Source organism: Ictidomys tridecemlineatus, chromosome 3 (genome assembly GCF_052094955.1).
Source record: "Ictidomys tridecemlineatus isolate mIctTri1 chromosome 3, mIctTri1.hap1, whole genome shotgun sequence".
Classification (NCBI taxonomy): domain Eukaryota; kingdom Metazoa; phylum Chordata; class Mammalia; order Rodentia; family Sciuridae; genus Ictidomys; species Ictidomys tridecemlineatus.
Window position 1 is genome coordinate 130,846,166 of NC_135479.1, and position 21,328 is coordinate 130,867,493.

General features: G+C 37.5%; 1 protein-coding gene across 4 annotated transcripts in view; it reads left to right on the forward strand.

The window, feature by feature from the left end:
- Positions 1–19,984, forward strand: part of Senp2 (SUMO specific peptidase 2) — a 36,611-nt gene extending 16,627 nt beyond the window's left edge. For 2 of the 4 annotated variants that reach the window (XM_005331020.4, XM_078043819.1), the window contains 10 exons: positions 240–334; positions 870–921; positions 2,381–2,444; positions 4,511–4,687; positions 6,465–6,596; positions 8,366–8,569; positions 9,498–9,577; positions 13,599–13,683; positions 16,646–16,741; positions 18,666–19,984. In XM_005331020.4, the coding sequence (XP_005331077.2) occupies positions 240–334; positions 870–921; positions 2,381–2,444; positions 4,511–4,687; positions 6,465–6,596; positions 8,366–8,569; positions 9,498–9,577; positions 13,599–13,683; positions 16,646–16,741; positions 18,666–18,728 (1,048 nt within the window). In that variant the 3' untranslated portion in view covers positions 18,729–19,984. Of the gene's footprint in view, positions 1–239; positions 335–869; positions 922–2,380; positions 2,445–4,510; positions 4,688–6,464; positions 6,597–8,365; positions 8,570–9,497; positions 9,578–12,141; positions 12,304–13,598; positions 13,684–16,073; positions 16,135–16,645; positions 16,742–18,665 lie in introns of those variants that run through there. The other 2 variants (XM_078043818.1, XR_013436699.1) reach the window with 2 other exon arrangements.
- Positions 19,985–21,328: the final 1,344 nt, after the last annotated feature.

Here is a 21,328-nt window from a genome sequence, read left to right on the forward strand (position 1 = left end):
TGTGCCCAACAGAGAACATCTAGTCTACAAATACAGAAAATGGAGGTTAGAGAGTTTGGCTGAAACACTGGAATCAAGATTAGATTGCTTTTATCCAAGTCCCAGATGCTACTGTGTTGCTGCGTCTTTGTTGTTGTGAGATGTTAAAAGGTAGTCCCTTTGGAGAATCTTGTCAGACTGAATATTTAAGGTAGCCTTTCCTTTTGTATCTGATCTTCCTTGCTTTTTGTGTTTTTAAGTTCTCAAAGAAGTCAGATGGACACATTAAAGACCAAAGCCTGGGGGGAGGAGCAGAATCACGGAGTCAGAGCAACTCAGTTTTTTCCAAAACAATGTGAGTTCCCAGATCTAGCTCTGTCTTAATGTATGGACCTTAGTTCATGTTAGAGTGTGCCTATGAGGTTGAAAATTGGCATACAAGTGGCAGATGATGTCCCAAGCCTTTAAATATTGTTAAACCTCAAGACATTGACTGATACTTATTAGTACCAGGAGTTTCATTTTTTAAAAAGCTGTTTTAAGATGAATTTGATTCATAGAATACGAGGCTTTTTTATGAATATATTTTATGAATATAAAATTAATTTACCTATACTCCTTATGTTAACTGCCTATATTTCTCCATCAACTGTCTACTGAATGATACTAAATTATAATTTATCAAATGAACTATTATCAGTCAGCCTATGCTAAAGATTAGTTTGATGCAATTTTAGACTACTTAGTTTATGAGGAGGCTGCTATCTTTAGAGTTCACTTCAGTGTTTCAGAGTAAATGAATGTTCTGATACTTTAAAACTGTAAATTGAAATTCTAGCCTGTGATTGAAGTAAAGGAAACATTTAATCTTTTCTTCACCATCCCCACAGATAGAGTTGCTGAAACCAGAGGACCTCTATGTCCAATGAGAAGTGAAAAGAGGTATATTGTTCATTTAATTCTGTTTTCTTATGTATTTATGAGCAGCTAGGTTTGAGGAAATTGTTAATTGTCTTCAACTCTGGTAGCTGGTCAGGCATATATGTACATGTATATATAGCTGTGTGTGGTGGGGGTGAGTATTGGAAATTAAACCCAGGACCTTGTGAATGCTAGGCAAATGCTTGACCACTGAGCTAACCCACCCAGCTGTTGAGAGCCACAGCCTAGTCAGGATGGCGCCTAGCTTTTTGCCAGAAGGAGTGGTTGAGAGGTGACATCAGCAAGCCATTAAGATGATGATAATTAAGTTAAGCTGTGTATAATTGCTGTGACTGGATGATGCTGGGTTGAAACAGGCTGTGTATTCAGTTGTATATAGACCCCTGCTGTCCAGCAATAGGGCTGCTCCTGCTGCCTCTGGTGCCCACTACTTTTGCGTTCTCCTGGAATTGGAGTTCCCATTGAGTTCCCGTTGAGCCCAGAGCTGGGAGAGTTCCTGGGGAGTGCACGTGGAGTGCTGGTGGAGTTCCGGTGGGTAATAAAGGAGTTCCTGTTTGAACCTATAAGTGCCTCGTGGCGGCTTGGTTATTTTGTGCCCAGCCAGACTGTGGCACCCAGCCTCTTTTTAATTTGTATTTTGAGACAGAGTCTTGATAAATTATCAAGTCTGGCTCCAAACATGCAATCCTCTTGCCTCACCCTCCCAAGTAATGGTAATTTTAGGTAAGCACCACCATGTCCATTTCCATAAGTAGCTCTTGAATCATGCATTAGCCTGGTTTTGGAGTGTGCCCTTAATCTCCTAGGCATTAGGACTTGGAAAGGTAGCTGCTGCTTAGGATTGTGGGCAAGGTGGCATATTTAGTAATGAGCATCTCTAAGACCAGTGAAGGTAATTCTGTATGTCTTAGGATTTTATATATAGTTTCTTTGTATCTGAGTTTGTGGACTATGGCCTAGGGACCAGGCCAGTTCTGGCCCACCTGCTTTTTTTTATTTTTTATTTTTTTTATTATTTAAAAAAATTTTTTTTAGTTGTAATTAGATACAATACCTTTATTTTTATTTATTTTTATGTGGTGCTGAGGATCGAATCTAGGGCCCCACACATGCTAGGCAGGTGCTTTACCACTGAGCCACAAGCCAGCCCTGCTTTTTTTTAACAGGTAAAGTTTTATTGGAACATGTTAATGCTCATTCATTTACATCCTATCTGTTCCTGCTTTTAAACTATCGTGGTAGAGTTGAGAAGATGTGATGGAAGCTATAAAATCTACCAAGCCTGAAGTGTTTACTGTCTGGTCCTTTTTAGAAAGATTGCTGACCACTGGTATAGAGGATTATGTATCCAGATGATTTTTTGTTTATAAATTAATCATTTCTAAAAATAGTCTAATATGGACCAAGTTAAAATTATCTAGCAGAAGTCTGTAATCTCTTAATTTTTTTTCCCCCTCAGGTGTTCAAAAGGGAAAATTTCTGATACAGAGAAGATGGTGGGAATCAGACTTGAAAATGAAGGTGTAAGTTTTATATATGTTCTTCAATTCACTGGATTTATGTTTTGATACCTTTGTAAAATAAGATAGAAGGCATATATTACTTTGATTTCTGTTCTGTTACTTTCTTTCAAAAAGCAAGAAGCTTTGAAGATATACAACTTTTTGTGTATATCTTGCTGATTTTTATATTTTCAGCAGTCACCTTTCTTTATGAGAGACCAGCCTGACTTCATACCAACCCTTATCTGTATTGTATTCCATCTTTTGGAGAACTTTAAAAATCATACAAGTCTCTAGGAAAGATATTTCAGAAGTTTGTTTTCAGAGTCAAGGTTTCAGATTTACTTGAAAATATTAGCAGTCTAATGCTTAATCCGATTTTATATTTCTACATAAGTTTAGGAATAAAAAGTGTTTCAGTGATCTCCATAGCAGTAATAACATTTTTAATAATGGCACACTATTTTGATAAACATTCAATGTCCAAAAGAGATGTGTTTCTAAATTAGATCCAAACTTGAAGTTTTAGGTTATTTCACAATTTAGATACATAAAATTATAAAAGTATAGGTGACTGCTTTGTGTTAATCAGTTTAGTCAAGTTTGGTTTCCCCAATAATTAAAAGGCTAAGTCATGGTCTTACATCATAAATCTTAGAACTTTCCTTTTTCTAAGTTCTCCATTTTCAGTGACTCAGAGTAGAGTCTTTTGTGTTTGTCAGTTTTTATCTGTGGAGCAAAATCTGAAAGAAGAAGGGAACTAAACATGAGAGGACAAAGTGGAGGTATTTGGAACTTGCCTAGGAAATAATATCCTTCTTCCATCTTTGCTGAACCAGAGGGAAGGACTAATATACCTGACAGTTGGCTGGAATGAAGAATACTGGCTAGGGGTTTTAGGACTGGTGGTTTTAGTCCAAAACTCTATTTCTAAATAAATTTCCTATTTTAAAAATACTTCTCCTACTAGATGACTTAAATCTAATTAAGGTTTACATAGAGTTATAATAGGGAAAAAGCTTGTCATAGTTTCTGGGGTGCTGGCAGAATTCTTTTTGTTGAATTGAATGTAGTTATTAATTAAAGAGGTGCATTACTGACTTGTACATTTTTATTTTCCCCCATGTTTACTCATTTTTCAATAAACAGTATTACAAAGGATACAGATAAACTACCAGATGAAAGAGATGCATAGGTGTAGAACTTCCATGCTCTTTGTGGTCATGCCACTCCAAATTTTTTCATGTGGTCAGCCATACAGAAGCTGCCTGAACCCAATCTTTGGGCTTTGATGGAGGCTCCTTATGTAGCCATGGTTGGTTATATTATTGGTTATTGGTGGTCAGCTTTACCTTCCTATTTTATTCATTTTTATGTAATATATAATTACTTTTTTAAATTATTTTTAGTTGTAGACAGATACAATGCCTTTATTTATTTTTATGTGGTGCTGAGGATCAAATTTAGTGCCTCACATGTGCTAGGCAAGCGCTTTACCAACTGAGCCACAACCCCAGTCCTGTAATTACTTTTTTAAAAAAGATATTTTTAGTTGTAGTTGAACACAGTACCTTTATTTTATCTATCTATCTATTTATTTATATGTGGTGCTAAGAATTGAACCCAGTGCCTCACACATGATAGGCAAGTGCTCTACCATTGAACTGCAACTCCAGCCCCTATAATTACTTGATGAAATAGCATAAGGGTAGCTGTAGTTTGTTCTCACTGATGGGATTTTTAGGTCACATTTTAAAAATTCTTTAAAACTTAAAAAAAAATTAACACATTAATTTCAATTGGGATAGAAAAACTGAAATTACTTATCTTGCTACTTTAAGGGAAAGTGGTGAGCATTCTTTTCTATGGTTTGTAATTGAAGTGTCTCTGAGCCTTAACTCTAGAGCTTCTTTGTTCTGTCTCGCCAGAACGACAGCTCTGCTAAATCTACTTTATTCACTTGGAGGATCTGCTAGTTCTCTTTTCTTTTAAGATAATGACACTGTTTTATATATTATTTCCTGTGGAAAATATGTAATGTGTTCAAGTATCAAGCATATCAATAAAATATAGAAACTTTTGATCAGAGGAGGGGACACCGAATGGAGCCTGACCTATCCGAAGAAGTGTCAGCTCGACTCCGCCTGGGCAGTGGAAGCAATGGATTACTCAGGAGGAAAATGTCAATACTTGAGGCAAAGGAAAAGAATTTCTCAGGCAAAGAAAGGGATAGAAGAACAGATGATCTCCTTGAACTTTCAGAGGTATTATATATTGTGCTGATTAGAATAAGACACAAGTTTTTAAAATAACCTCAGTTACTCCTAACTTGTTATGTTTTATTTTAAGGAGTTTCTACAGGCAAGGAATGAATATTTGAAAAAAATTATAGAGTCGAGATTGTTTCACACACTTTGACTACCTTGGTCATTGATGCTCTCGGAAGGTGGCCTAATGAATCAAATATAATGGATTCTTTGCAGATTCTTTTTGTACTCTTCAAACATAAATTGAGTTATATGATATGGGATTGGCATTAAGAATGAATGCTTTGGGGCTGGGGTTGTGGCTCAGCAGTAGAGTGCTTGCATAGCACGTGTGAGGCCCTGGGTTCCATCCTCAGCACCACATAAAAATAAATAAAGGTATTGTGTCCAACTACAACTAAAAAAAAAAAAAAAGAAAGAAAAGAAAAGAGTGAATGCTTTGCTGGGCTTGGTGGCATATGCCTATTATCCCAACTTCTCAGGAGTCTGAGACAGGAGAATTGCAAGTTTCAGGTCAGCCTGGGCAATTTAGCAAGACTGTCTAAAACAAAATTAAACAAACAAAAAAAGTCTAGGGCTGGATGCAGTGGCACATTCCTCTAATCCCAGAAACTTGAGAAGCTGAAGCAGGAGGATCCCAAGCTAAAAGCCAGCCTCAGCAACTTAGTAAGACCCTGTCTCAAAATAAGAAACAAAAAGAGCTGAAGATACGGCTCAGTGTTAAAGTGCCTCTAGGTTTAATCCCCAGTATGACAAAAGGAAAGAAAAAATAATGTATTTCTGTTTTTTTAAGTAATGATCATGGCTTACTGAAACATCTCTTTCATTGATTATTATATTTGAAAATAGTAAAGACTTAACAGAAAATGAGGGAATGAAAATAGTTAAAATTCTTATTTTAAAAGTGAGCCCATAATCCCGCCCCCCAATGATGTCTTGTTATTGGTGGTCCTATTCAGTGCATATTTCTCAAGCATTGACTATATATTGGACATGAGGTGGAAAGAGAGCTAAATAAAGTAACCAAATTTTGTGCAGTGGAGAGAATCAGTAGAAAAATCATTTGGGGGGCTGAGGTTGTGGCTCAGTGGTAGAGCACTTGCCTTGCACATGTGAGGCACTGGGTTTGATCCTCATCACCACATAAAATAAACAAATTAAGTAAAATAAAGGTACTTGTGCCCATGTTCAACTAAAAAAATTTTTAAAAAAAAGAAAAATCATTAGGATGAAATAACTTTGAATGTATTTACAAATTCTATTTTGTAGCTTAAATGTGCATTTGTCTATACAGAGGCACTCAACCACTGAGCCACATTCCCATCCCTAATTTGTATAGAGACATGGTCTCACTGAGTTGCTAAGCATCTCACCATTGCTGAGGCTGGCTTTGAACTCTGTCTCAGCCTCCCATGTTGCTGGGATTACTGCACCTGGCCTACACGGTTCTTTAAAATAATGAAGGCATCTAGTCAACAAGCATATAATTTTAATAAAAATTGCTTTGTAGTTCTAAGTCTGAATTTTTTAAAAATTTATTTTTAGTGTACTGCAAATTGAATTCAGGGCTTCAAGCGTGCTAGGCAAGCACTCTACCACTGAGCTATGCCCCCAGCTCAGTTGGAATATTTTCTGAGTTTGAATTTTCTAAGTCTTTGATGGTATTTTTTCTCAAGTGTCATATGTTGCTGAGATGAAAACTTTTTTAGTCTGACTTTTAATATTTGTTAATGGTTCTCTGTTAAAATAGCAACCTTTGTACTTTCTAATTCAGGATATGGAAAAAGAAATCAGTAATGCCCTAGGCCATGGCCCATCGGATGAGATCCTAAGTAGTGCTTTCAAATTGCGAATTACTCGAGGAGATATCCAGACCTTAAAGAACTATCACTGGCTCAATGATGAGGTAAGCTCTTTCTTTTTTTCTTCCCATTTTGACTATTATCATGGTTAACTATTATCTATAATCAAAGTGATTTGTGCCCAATTATAAGAGGTTGGTAAAACAAGGTTTAGGGGTTTTTTGCTTGTTTTTTAAACAAAAACATCCGGAATCTTACAAAGGTAGCTACTTCTGCTATCTTTGTAATTTTTCTCTTGTGCATCTGTCCTTATCCACCATTTCATTTATAAGTCTTTAATGACATTTTTATGAATCCTGGTTATCCCTAATAAATGGAAGGTACTTGCTTGAATGATATCTTGCTACAACAAAACACCACAGACTACAGAGATAATCTATCAACAGTAGAAATTTATTGTTTTTAGCTCTTTAAGATGGAAAGTCCCAGATCAGGGCACCTCTGATTCATTTCTGGTAAGGGCCCCATCCCTTACTTATAAGATGGTGGGAGGAAGGAACACAGAATCCTCACATACTGCGGAGGAACTAGGCTGTCTGCATTCAACCTTTTTTATAAAAGCACTAATTCTACCCATAAAATTAGAGCTATTATACCTTAATCACTTCCCCTAAAGTCCAACCTCTTATCCCATTTGGTATGAATTTTGGAGGGATACACAGATTCAAACCATAACAAGTGATAACTTCAAAGAGTTGCCTAATTGTCGTCTTGAACACGTACATGTTTAGCAACAGATAGCTCTTCTTTCTTGGCAAATTTCTAATTGTTCCTTTCCTCTACTGTTTAGTCCTTGCATTATTTCCCTTTGCCTTTGTTTCCACTCCCCTGTGCTTAGTTATCTATAAACACATTTTCCTCCTCTCTCTTCTCTTCAGGAACATTCTACATCTGAGTTTCATTCCCAGTCGTTTTATTAATTTTATTTTGAGACAGGCTATCTCTAAATTGCCAAGGCTGTCCTGGAACGTGGCATCCTCCTGCCTTGGTAAACCTTCTGGTAAAGCTAGAATGTTTTATTTTACATTATAAATTTAATGTGTTTGTTTTGGAAAATATAGGAAAAATAAATTATTTTTCAAATACACTATAAATATTTTGGCAACTCTTTCCAGTTACTATTTTTTAAATTGTGGTGTAATTTCTGTACTGTAAAATTTGCTTATAGTTAATTTTTCTGAAAATCTTATGTGATAGAGTTATATTCACCTTTTCATTATTGCACAGAATTCTTGGTTCTTATGAGTGTTTTGTGCCCAATTATAAGAGGCTGGTAAAACAAGGTTTAGGGGTTTTTTTGCTTGTTTTTTAAACAAAAACATCCTGAATCTTACAAAGTTAGCTACTTCTGCTATCTTTGTAATTTTTCTCTTGTGCATCTGAGAATCAATTGAATCAATTTTTTTTTTTTTTTTTTGGCATTCTGGGAATTGAACCCAGGACCTTGTGCATGTTAGGCAAGTGCTCTATTATTGAGATACATTCTAGCCCTTCATTCTTTCTTAATCTTTCCCATTTTACACCGATCAGTTTCTTTCTGTCCTCTTCCATAGACTTCCCCTTAGTACCTTTCCTAAACACCTCATCTTCCTTCTTTCCTTTTCTCCTTCTTGTTATAGATGTATAACATGCCTTTATTTATTTATTTTTATATGGTGCTAGGAATCAAACCCATTGCCTCAGATCTCTGCCACTGAGCTATAGCCCCAGCCAACAAGCACCTCACTTTCTAATTCATATTAATACAAGTAGAAACTTAGTTTCAGTAATATACTTGCCATGTTCCAACTTTTATTCTTTTGGTATTTTATAGGTTATTAATTTTTACATGAATCTTCTAGTGGAAAGAAATAAAAAGCAAGGCTATCCAGCACTTCATGTATTCAGCACTTTCTTCTATCCTAAATTAAAGTCTGGGGGTTACCAAGCAGTAAAAAGATGGACCAAAGGGGTTAATCTCTTTGAACAAGAACTTGTTCTGGTGCCTATTCATCGGAAGGTACATTGGAGCCTTGTGGTGAGTTCAGAGGGTTAATTGTTGGAGTTTGGATGCAAACTGTTTCCTTAAATGATGAAAGTCATTCTTTGTCCAGTGAAAGGCCGATAATATGTATGAAAGGCATACTCTAAAGAGTCTTTTCTTAATTCTTTTTTTTCCCCTGGCATTACTGGGCATTGAACCCAGGTCCTTGCACCTGATAGGCATGCACTCTATCACCAAGTCACATTTCCAGCCTTTTTCTATTTATTTTTATTTTGAGACAGGGTTACACTAAGTTGCTGAGGCTGGCCTCAACTTGCAGCCCTCCTTCCTTGGTTCATAGGCATGTACCACTGTGCCCAGCTCCCTACGTATTTCATCCTTCACTTATTATACTGAGGGGTGAGCCCAGAGGCTCTCCACCACTGAGCCACATCCCCAGCCCTTTTTATTTTTTATTTTGAGACAGAGTCTTTCCCAGGTAAAGGCTGGCCTTGAACTTGGGTTTCTTGCCTCAACCTCCTGAGTTGCTGAAAATAGTAGTCATGTACCACTGCACCAGTTTCCTAATCAGTTCTTAAGTTGGACAACTTAGAAAGCTAGAAGAATGATTCTTATACTTGTGGAGCTTTCATTTCTAAGAGATAAGTTTTGTAATTTTATTTGTATATTTAGTTTCATTTATAAGATGGGTAAGGTGGTATAGGTTTGTTGAAGAAAGGTAAAGGTAAAGAAGAAACAAAAAAGCTTCTAGGTCTTTATCTAGAAATAGAAATATATAATATTAAACTCATATCTCTGTGATATTTTATAACTTTTTAAAACTCAACATGTTTCTAAATTAATCCATGTTTGTACATGTGTTGATTTTTTTAAAGATGCTTTTTGTTTGGAATTAAACTTTGTGTTTCTGTTAATGTTAAAGATATTTCAGCTTCTCCATGTTGCCATCTTTCCATTATAGGTGATGGACCTAAGAAAAAAGTGTCTTAAATACCTGGATTCTATGGGACAAAAGGGCCACAGGATCTGTGAGATTCTCCTGTAAGTAAGGCTAGAAAACTTCACTGTTGTCTCATTGTGCCCTTTTTGTTGATATCTCTTTTATTTAATTTTAGTAAGCTCTGAATGGCAGTCTCTTTCTTTTTTTGGTATTAGGGATTGAACCCAGAGGTGTTTAACCACTAAGCCAAATCCCAAGTATTCACCCCCACACACACACACCCCTTTTAAATATTTTAGAGACAGGGTCTCACTAAATTGCTTAGGGCCTCACTTGAGTTGCTGAGGCTGGCTTTGAACTTGAAATCCTTCTGCCTCAGCCTGTCGAACCTCTGGGATTATAGGCGTGCACCACCTCACCAGGCCTGGATGGCAGCCTTAATATGCAGTTAAAGCTGTTTTCCCAGTGGCTGATCGAACCTGAGAAGTCGTATTTAATAGCATCATTGTATTGGGCTGGGGATGTGGCTCAAGCGGTAGCGCGCTCGCCTGGCATGCGTGCGGCCCGGGTTCGATCTTCAGCACCACATACAAACAAAGATGTTGTGTCCACCGAGAACTTAAAAATAAATATTAAAAATTCTCTCTCTCTCTCTCTCTCTCTCTCTCTCTCTCTCTCTCTCTCTCTCTCCTCTCCCTCTCCCTCCCCCTCCCCCCCCCCCTCGCTCACTCTCTCTTTAAAAAAAAAAAAAGTTTATCTTGTGTTTATAATGTAAAATATATCTTAATATAGTCCTGTGATTTAAATTAGATTTCTTTGGGATTGATACATTCTTCTGGATATTCAAAGAATTATTAGTTGGGGAGTATTAGTCCTATAAATTATGAAATCCACTCATGTCTCTGTGCTTTTCATGGTAGTTAGATTCATCTCATAGAACCCAAGGGCAGTTTTTAAGTTATAATGTGTGGTTTGTAGGTAGCTATTTCAAATACAGAAAGTAGTTCTCCCTGTATCTGTTGGTATAAACTCTAAGTGGATACCTGAAACCACCGACATTATTGAACCCTCCATATACTATGTTTTTACCTACGTGCCTATAGCATTGCCACATAGTATCAGAGTTAATCTGTCCTTCCATATTTTTTGCCCTGGAGCTTCCTGTGTATCATTATTCTTACTCTTTGTAACCATTATTAAGTAAAATAGTGTTACTTGTCTACAAGCCCTGAAATGCCAGGATAGCCAGTCTCATAACCAAAACTGCTATTAAATGCAGGTAGGTAGTATATGCAATGTGAATATGCTAGGCAAAGGGAAGATTTATGTGCCAGATGGTCTGGAGCAGATGATGTAAGATTTCTTCATGCTACTTAGAACAGTATGCAATTTAAAATTCATGAATTGTTTATTTTTCAAATTTTCTATTTAATATCTTTGAATAATGGGTAACTAAAACTACAGAAAGTAAAATCACAGATAAGAAGGTACTCCTGTAGAAATTGTTAGAAACCTGCCTTTAAAGCATAATTATTAACTGTGTAAATTGATGACATGAATTTGAAAGTGAAGTAGCACATCAGGAAGAGAAGCCCCACTCCCCACCATACTTTTTGTGTGTGTGTGTGTGTATGGTAGTGGAGGAAAAAACCAGGGGTTCACCCATGCTAGGTACCTGGCCAGATAAGACCCTTTTGAACTTCCTCTGCTTGCTGGAAGCAAATGCAAACTCCTTTTTTTTTTAGTTGTAGATGAACACAGTACCTTTATTTATTTATTTTTATGTGGTACTGAGGATCAAACCCAGTGTTTCACACATGCTAGGCAAGCACTCTACCACTGAGCCAAAACCCCAGCCTGCAGGCTCCCTTCTTTTACCTTGGTAAGAATGAGTTAACTTTTTAAATGAATCTTACAAAGAAAAGTTGTTCTTAAGCATAATTAGTTCATTTATCTCCCCCCTGCAATTTGTTTTATTGTGCAAGATCTTTCCAACTGGGTATGGTGTTGCACGCCTGTAATCCCAGTGACTCAAGATTGAGGTAGGAGGATCACAAGTTTGAGGACAGCCACAGCAACTTAGCAAGACCCCATTTAAAAATAAAAAAGCACTGAAGTTATAGCTCAGTGGTAGAGCACTTGCTTAGCACACATGAGGCCCTGAATTCAATTCCCAGTTAAAAAAAAAAAATGATCTTTATATTTATGATTGTTTATTTTGAACAAAAAAGAAATTTTTAAAAATCAGAAGATACACCAAATTATATATAATCCTTCTAGTCTTTCCTATGTAAAATATAGAATGTGCATATGAATTTGTGAGTGCATAAACACATGTACTAATATATTATTGCATACATAGGAACTGCTTATTACTGCTTATTGAAATCACACAGTACAGTTTTGTTTTCTGCTTATAACAGGAAACCAAAAAGAAAAAAAAAGTCCATACTTTTTTATAGTCATACTATAGTCATGTAGTTTTTGTTTCCTGATGCACCTAGTCCAATTTTTCTCAATTTTTTTTTATTATCTTACCCACCAGGAGAAAATTTTAATTTAATTTTTCCATAATAAGAAAAAATTATACTAATGATTAAGTCTGAGTGAGTTGAGTTTTGGAAGGCTACAAGCCACTGAAATATCTTTGATTTTTATCCCTTAGGAACTATGCTTTACCCTGTTTGGAACAGTACTGCACCCATTGAAACTGTATGTCCTGGTCTAATGCAGGCTTACCTTCTATGCACCTTAGGATTAGGAATGATGTTTAGGTTGCTGAATTTAATAATCTAAAGATGTGGATAAAATTAATCATTCCTAGTAGGTAAATATATATTCTCCTAAGAATAATGAAATTCTCCTATATAATCACAATGTTACTATCACACTTATAACAATCATTAATATGTAATATATGGTCCATATTCTGATACCTCCAGGTATCTTTTTTTTTTTAATTTTTTAAAAAAATGTTGACGGACCTTTATTTGATTCATTTATTTATATGCAGTGCTGAGTATCAAACCCAGTGCCTCACGCATGCTAAGCAAGTGATCTACCACTAAGCCAAAACCATAGTCTCTCCAGATATCCTTTGTATCCTCCCATCAGTCCAAGAGCCAATCAGGGTTCAGACATGTTTTTAATGTCTTTTTTAGTCTCTCCTTTAATTCAAAACAGTCTTCTTGCCTTTTAATTTCTCAAGAATTCAGGACATGTATCTTATGTCATATTGATTTTGAACTGAGAAAAAGCAAGTTGTTAAATGAGGGCTTTTTTTTTTCTTTAATGGTACCTGGGATTGAACCCCAGAGGTGCTTTACACTGAGCTACATCCCATCCCCAATCCTTCTTATATTTTAAGACAGGGTCTTGCTAAATTGAAGAGAGATTTGCTAAGTTGCTGAGCTGGCTTTCAACTTTTGATCCTCCTGCCTCAACTCCCAAGTTGCTGGGGTTATAGGTGTGCACCACTGAGAATAAAATGTGTGTTTTAAAATTGTGTCTATAGCCAGGTGCAGTAGGGCATGCCTATAATCTCAGTGATTTGGGAAGCTGAAGCAAAAGGATCACAAATTCAAGTTTACCTTGGGCAACTTAGAGTAGGACACTGTTTAAAAAATATAAAGGGCCAGGGATGTAGCTTGTTAGTAGAACACTCCTAGGTCAATCCCCAGTACCCAGATAAATAAACAAGCAAACAAAAATGTGTGTATGCAGGTACATTACAACAATTTGGTAATAGTAATTATTTCTGGAGTGGTTATTATAGTGGTCTTTTCATGTACAATTTTTGTTAGAAAATTAAAGACACGGGCTAGGGATGTGGCTCAAGCGGTAGCACGCTCGCCTGGCATGCATGCGACCCGGGTTCGATCCTCAGCACCACATACCAACAAAGATGTTGTGTCTGCCGAGAACTAAAATAAATAAATTAATTAATTAAAAAAAAAAAAGAAAGAAAATTAAAGACACAAAAGCAGTCACATTTTTAAAAATCTAATGTAACTGGGATTGAGAATGGCATATCTGTTAAACATCAAAAATCCTTTGTCACAATGGTCATTTTCCTAGGAATTCATTGATATATTCATTCTTTGCTGTCTTTGTTTTCTTTAGTCAGTATTTACAGGATGAAAGTAAGACCAAAAGAAATATTGATCTAAATCTTTTAGAGTGGACCCACTACAGCATGAAGCCACATGTAAGTGATATTTATCTATATTTGGCCTACTTTGTTTCATTTACTGACAGTATCATTTTATTCAGCCTTGGCTTCTTTCTTACCCTCACTTCACTCACTGCTTTAAGCATGCTTAACATGTATTCTTCTAAATATACATCTTTTTTTAAAAAAATATTTTTTAGTTACATATGGACACAGTATCTTTGTTTATTTACTTTTATGTGGTGCTGAGGATCAAACTCAGTGCCTCTTACGTAGCAGGCAAGTGCTCTATAGCTGAGCCATACCCCAGCCGCCTAAATATATATCTTTGTGTGTGTGTGTATGTGTGTGTGTGTGTGTGTGTGTGTGTGTGTGTGTGTGTGGTGCTGGGAATTGAACTCAGGGTCTCATGAGTGCTAAGCATACACTCCACCACTGAGCTACACCCCCAGTCCTAAAGTGTAGATCTTAAGAATGACCTAGTTCCAAATATTCAGCCATTTATTTAACCAAAATAATTCCTTCTTAGTCTTTATCTAAGATTATCTTGCTCCAAATCTATTAAATCTATTAAAACTGGTTTTTGGAAAAACCCAGTTCCACTATATGAGAACCAGTCCCAAGGTACCATGAGATCCAAGAAAGAGGTAGATAGATCCAGGATTGCAGAGTGCTAGTAATTGGACACTTACTGACAGAAGCATGGTCCTAGGTGTCAGCAAGACCAGTAGATTTCCACAATTTGGGTCAGAATAATTTATAAAGTAGTTGGGAAGTAGGTGACTTCATTCAAGCCAAGATAATCATGTTTATCTCAAGTGACTATGAAAGACTTTAGATGCATTGCTTTCACTTACTCTGCCAGAGTCTGGCTGTAAAACTCCACGTATTACTCTACTGTTTTACCTATTTGAAGTATGCTGGGAGACAAGTGAGGAAAACTGAGTTACTCAGGGGCAGTTATGGCTCAAGATGGCTGTAGTCATGTCAAATTGAAATATAGATAGTGTGTGTGCACACACACACACACAAAAAAGCACATATCAGATTAGAAAAACAAGCTGGGCGTGGTGGCACACACCTATAATCCCAGCAGTTTGGGAGGTTGAGGCAGGAAGATTGTGAGTTCAAAGCCAGCCTCAGCAAAAGCGAGGTGCTAAGCAATCAGTGAGACCCTGTCTCTAAATAAAATACAAAATAGAGCTGGAGATGTGGCTCAGTGATTGAGTGCCCCTGAGTTTCAATCCCTAGTAAAAGAAAAAAGAAAATAAAAAAATAAATAAATAAATTTAAGTCAGTTACTTTTCTTAGTACTAATGAAAGTTTAAAGTTGTTGTCCAAAATTTATCTGGGGATTTGTTTATTTGGGTTTAGGGTCTCATGCCATGGGTTTTCAAGAGTCAAGCATGCTGAATCTCCTTCCAATTCAAGATTTGAAAAATGTGTCCCTCTTTGAATCCTAATAACTACGCTGTAAAGTTAGCCACATGAATTCCATTTTAGTCCTAACCTGTATATGATGACTCCACTATTTTCATACAAAAGCATTCCCATTTCCAAATTAAATCATTTGGAAGTTGAGCCTTGAAATTTCCTGAGGAGAGGACAGGTATGAGTCGAATAGGATCAATACTGTGTTCTGGTGTGGAAAATGTAATTTAAAAAAACAAATACTCTTCCTTTGTAGATTGGAATCTGTAGTTCTGTGTCCTCTGAGAGATGCCAGCCCAGGGAGAAAAGTATGAGGCACCTAGCATATGTATGGGATGTGTGCATGTTCTGTCTTTTCTTTTTACAGCAATCAACTGTATTTCTGTGAATAAAAAATGGCGCTTTTGTCATTGAGTGTGTTTGTTTTCTAGCAGTGGAATCAGTGTCTTACTATCTTGTACTCTATGACTAACAGCCCAAGTGTATAAAGAGTTGGTCAAGATTAGGATAAGATAGGCCCTGGGGATATGTAAGCTTACCTCCTGTGGGTTTGAAATCTGCCACCTTTGGCTTATGATGCTCTTTTCCCCTTCCTCCCCCATCCCCCCAGGTACTGGAGATTGCACTCAGGGGCACTTTATCATTGAGCTATATTCCTATATCCTCACTCAACCCCTCTCCCTGTTTTTTTTTTTGGGGGGGTGGGGTGGGGGTGGGGGAGGTTGTTGTTTTTTTGAGACAGGATCTTGCTAAGTTGCCAAGGCTGGCTTGAACTTGGCTCAGTCCTCCTGTTTTAGCCTCCCAAGTGACTGAGATTACTGGTGTGCACTACTCTGTCAAGCATTGTGATGCTTGCAGCAAGTTCTGTTTCTGCTTAAGGGACAGATTGCAATGGGTTAAAGCTTATCAGAGGCTTTTTTACTTGTCCCTCTTTCTCCTCCCCACCCTCAACCCCTTATTTTTTATTGGTGCTTTGTGTCTGTTCCTCTTGATAGGGGTCCAAAGCAGTAGGCCTGTTTTCCTGGCTAGGATGAGAAGATAAACTGCAATTTCCAAGTAGGTTATTTTAAGTGTCTCTTTGATTAACCTACACATAACCTTTTTTAAAGTTATAACTTTCTGAAATAATTCTGACTAGCATTCCTGTTCCTAGTAATACACCTTCCAGTTTGGTTTCATTTCTTTTGTTTTTCTAAGTGCTGGGGATGGAACCAGGACCTTAAGTAACTAGCCAAGTGCTCTGTCATATCACTCAGCTGTACCCTCAGCCCTCAGTTTAGTTTCTTTGAATGAGAGCTAAGAGATGGAACTCTTACTTTGCTTTTCTCCTTTCTCCTAAAAAACATTTTCCATGGGGTCCCATGCTCTTAGGTCATGATTAGGATTTTTATGAGTAAAGCTAATTGTGTTAGTGTGTGTGTGTCTGTGTGTTTGTGCAATATTAGATTTAACATTTACCTTTATAATACTGTTTTCCACAGTATTTAGATATTTAGAAAATAATCTAAGAAAGTTGTTGTATTTGGCGATACTTTACCACTTCCTCTCTTTGTTTTTGTAATTTTAGGAGATTCCTCAACAGTTGAATGGGAGTGATTGTGGAATGTTTACTTGTAAATATGCAGATTATATTTCTAGGGACAAACCTATCACATTTACTCAGGTGAGTAAAGATCCTTCCTTATCCACTTCCTTGTTACTGTACAAGGTAGAACACTTTGCTAGTCAGTGCCTGGCACACATTAAGCCCTCAATTATAGTAGTTGCTGTGCTATAGTGTTATTGCAGTAACCCTTGGGCATAGTTCTGCTCTTGCCAGAATCAGAGTTTGTCCTAGCATCTATTCTCAGGTTTATCCTGGTCTCTGGTGAAGAATGGGATAATTTTCATGTTTCTGAACTTCATTGTTCACTGGTTCATATGTATTTTTAGCTAAAGAGGGAGGCATGTGAGAATATGTAATAAAAAGGAAAAATTAGGCCTTGTGAAAACGTAAGCCTTAGGTCTAAGACATAACCATGAATACTGCTGTTCCTTTCTGTTCTGGTTAGTTTGGGTTCCCCATGTTTCTACATTTGAGTGAAAATTCAAGTATATTGGGAACTCTTGAGAATTTCTGTTTCTAATGGTGGATGCTGAATCTTTTTACAAATAAGTATTACCCGCATTAAAATATATTTCTCTTCAGCAGACCTCAATTTGATGTTTTCCAAACAAAACTTTGGCACATCATGAAGTAACCAGGGTTCATACAATTGCTGAATTTATACAATTGCAGGCTAAAGGAAAGGCACAGTTTGACTAAGAATGAATGTACAGTTTTTTATTCTATGTTTTGACTATTCAAAAAAATTAATAGCCAGGTGCAGTGGCATGTCCCAGCAGCTCAGGAGGCTAAGGCAGGGGAATCACAAGTTGAAAGTCAGCCTCAGCAACTAGGTAAGGCCTTAAGCAACTTAGTAAGACCCTGTTTGAAATAAAAAACAAAAAAAGGGCTGGGGATGTGGCTCAGTGGTTAAGTGCCTCCAGGTTTCTAGGTTTGATTCCTAGTACCAAAAAAAATAAAAAATTAAGACTTCCCACCCCATACCAGGAACTCACTAGTAATTTATAATAAAGTTATGTACCCAACTATTTATAATAGTACATTAAGAGAGTAAACTTCTAATTCTTCAGAAGGTAGGGGGTAGGCAGTTAAGTTACAGGTTATTTTGGTGTTGTCTTTTGTTTTGCTGCTTCAAAAATTGGCCTATGCAGGGGCTGGGGATGTGGCTCAAGCGGTAGCGCGCTCGCCTGGCATGCGCGGCCCCAGTTCAATCCTCAGCACCACATACAAATAAAGATGTTATGTCCACAGAAAACTAAAAAAATAAATAAATATTTTTTTTAAAAATAGCCTATGCAGTTATTGTCAGTTAAAGTGGTATCATTAAGCAAAACATCTCTCTTTTTTTTTTATTTGTTTGGTTTAGTACTAGGGATTGAACCCAGGGGCGCTCTACTACTTCTTATTTTGAGATAGGGTCCCAGTAAGTTGCTGAGACTGGCCTTCAACTTGGTGATCTCCCTACGTCAGCCTCCCTAATGGCTGGGATTATAGGTGTGCCCCACTGCACCCAGCTACATTTCATTTTTTGATGCCGCTAAATTTAGCAAGGAGTTGATTATTCTCTGAACTTGAGATTTCAAGGGAAGAAACTTTTTTTTTTTTAACAGAATTGGCAGTGTATAAAACAGGAATTTGTAGATCAAAATTTTTCTTACATAAATAAAGGCCACTTTTTTCATATAAAAGCAAATAATGTTCACCATAGAACGTTTCAAAAGTACATTTAAATAGAAAAGTTGCTTGTTGTCTCTTGGACATTTCTGGTTTTGATACACATGAATTTTTTTCCCCCAGTGCTGAGGTCCAAACCCATAATTATGAACATTATGCTTTGTAAGGTTTATGCTATGATGTAAAAATGTCAAGGCTGACATAAGGACATGGACAGCCCACTTCGTTTACATGATGACACCTACAGGTTGTGATGCTGCACTCATCAGTGTGTAACTGAGTGCATTGTTTGTGGGATTTTTTGCAGCACCAGATGCCTCTCTTCCGGAAGAAGATGGTGTGGGAAATCCTTCATCAGCAGTTGCTGTGAGAAAGCCCCGCCTGCTCCCTCTAGCTGCTGGTGGTTCTTTCACGGACGTTTCCATATACCTCATGCATTGTGGGTTAAAAAGTCCCTGCATCATTTCTGTTCTCTCACAGGTACTGAGCTGTCAAAAGTGCATGGAGGCCCCTCGCTGCACTACAGTCCTGACTTGGGGTGTGGAGGGGCTGCTTGCAACCCTGTCTGTAAGGCTGTGCCTGCTCAGAGCCCTGGACTGTTCAACCCACACAAGAACAAACGCTAACTATTATGTTTTTTGTTTAAAAGAGTTCTTTCCCTATGAATGTGGGAAATGCAGGATTTATTCTATGAATTGTTTTTTTTTTTTTTTTCTTTTCTGTGTGTTTGTTCACGTGCATTCATTTGCTCACTCATTTGCAAATATTGGGCAGTGGCTGTTTTCCATTGCTCTTTTACAGTTAACTCTAAATTACTTGTTTGAACTATTTATTTCTGAAAGGAATGTTAATCAAACTGCCACTCCCTGCTGAAGATCAGGAGGGACATCAGTGGGGAGAGGAAGGAAGTGTTAATTAACTTTTCTATTGCTGGAGCAGTAACTGCCAACTTGAAGTAAGGGGTCTCCCCATTTTTGAGGCTGGAAAATGCCAGGATAAACAAAAGTGCTGTGTTGTCGGGCCATGGCCTTTCAGAGGAAATATGACACTCCAGCGTCGGCACAGTGTTGTTGAGAAGTAGCAGTGTGGCCAAGGAGGTCTGGCCATCCATGTGTCTTCAGAAGAGTGTCATGGTCATCTTAGAGACACTTCCCTTTCTGGAATTGAGGTGACTTGGTTGACTCTTGAAACTGGATTCAAAGTAACTATAGACCCTAAATCTTCATTTTCATCCTATATATGTTTGAATATAAACCTCAGTAAGGGTTGGCCAGAGCTCTCCATGTCACAGGACAGTATTCAGTTTAAAGCTCTGTTTTTCCTCAAAGTTTTTTTTTTTTTTTTAAAGCTAAAATGAAGTTTTTTACTCATTAAAATTAACATCCCCCACTCCACCCCTATTCAGATCTGTGGAAGAAGACGTAGCACTTGGCTCTGGGTTATATAATAATCTATTTTGCATATGAAAGTTTGTATTTAACTTTTTGTTCATTAAAAATATTACAGATGTGGTTATGCAGTTTTAATTTCAGAAAGTTTAGAGTTGGTCAGAACATATTTTGCAAGATCTAGTGCCTAGTGTTGCTTTTATGATGTAATAAAAGGTTGTCTGGCAGAACCTGAAAAGTATATGCTGAAATGATTTCTCACCCTTTCCTTGCTTTAACCTTCCAAACTTGTTCTGGTACATAAAAGTGAGAGGTAAAACTGGAAAAATTGGGTGTGTGTCAGCTATTAATCTAAATGTCTACCACTTGGAGGGCCTGGGATGCAAAATAACTATCGCAACCAGTTTTCCTGTGACTTTAAAAGTCCTGGTATGGGACGTGGTGCCTGTCATGTGAACTGATGCTGCTATGCCTACTAGGTGACCAGATCAGAGGCTGTGTGGTCAGGTGAGAACTAAAGGGCTAGGTGATTGTACCAACTCTCCCTCAGGCTGGGGTTGCACAGAGCACCCTTCCTGAAGCTGTGACCCTCTCCCCCGGGCTTATAGGGCTAGGCCAGTGAGTATTGAGATCAAGCAGCTGCCACAGCCAAAAAAACCCAGGGGGTTTACTGGGTCTGCACTCTACTGGCACCTGGTTTCCACTGGGCATCATCCTATTTCACTTGAGAATTTAGAACCTTGGTTTAAATTTGTGCCACGATGGGTTAGTCTGGTTTGGAATGGAAGTTTGTATTCTGCCCAAATGAATGACGCTGGAAGCTGATGGAGTATTTGAAGGGCCTTTTAAGAGCAGCTTTCACTGACCTTTCCATGATGTTTACTCTTCAGAAAAACTCTAAATAATATTCCAGGATAATGAAATTGGTAAGATCAGAGTGTTAAGCTAGAGAGTAGCATTTTTTTACCATAAGTTTCTTTTTTTTTTTTTTAATATTTATTTTTTAGTTCTCGGCAGACACAACATCTTTGTTTGTATGTCGTGCTGAGGATCGAACCCGGGCCGCACGCATGCCAGACAGGCGCGCTACCGCTTGAGCCACATCCCCAGCCCCAATAAGTTTCTGTATTTAAGGAGAAATACAGCAGGCCAGCGTTCCCTAGGCACTGACATGTCTTCTTTAATGCAAAGCCGCATGTTGGTGATAGAACCTTTATGTCTAAACAGTTTATGAAAAAAAATGGTCAGGTGATAAAAGTAGCTGTTGATTATATCAGTAGCAAGTTAGCAGCATTAAAACCAGTGATTTTTCTTTTTTAAATTGTAGTAGTTTGGGACCCAATAAAAGGTGCAATAAACCATGGTTCTTTTTGTTCTTTCTCGCTCTCTCTCACACACACACACCATGTTTCCCCTCTTTGTTGCGTACTGGGGACTGAATGTAGGGCCTCTCGAATGCTAGGCAAGCACTCTACCACTGATGGGCTGGGGTTGCAGCTCAGTTGTTGAGTGCTTGCCTCACATGTGTGAGGCACTAGGTTCAATCCTCAGCACCACATACATACATAAATAAATAAAACAG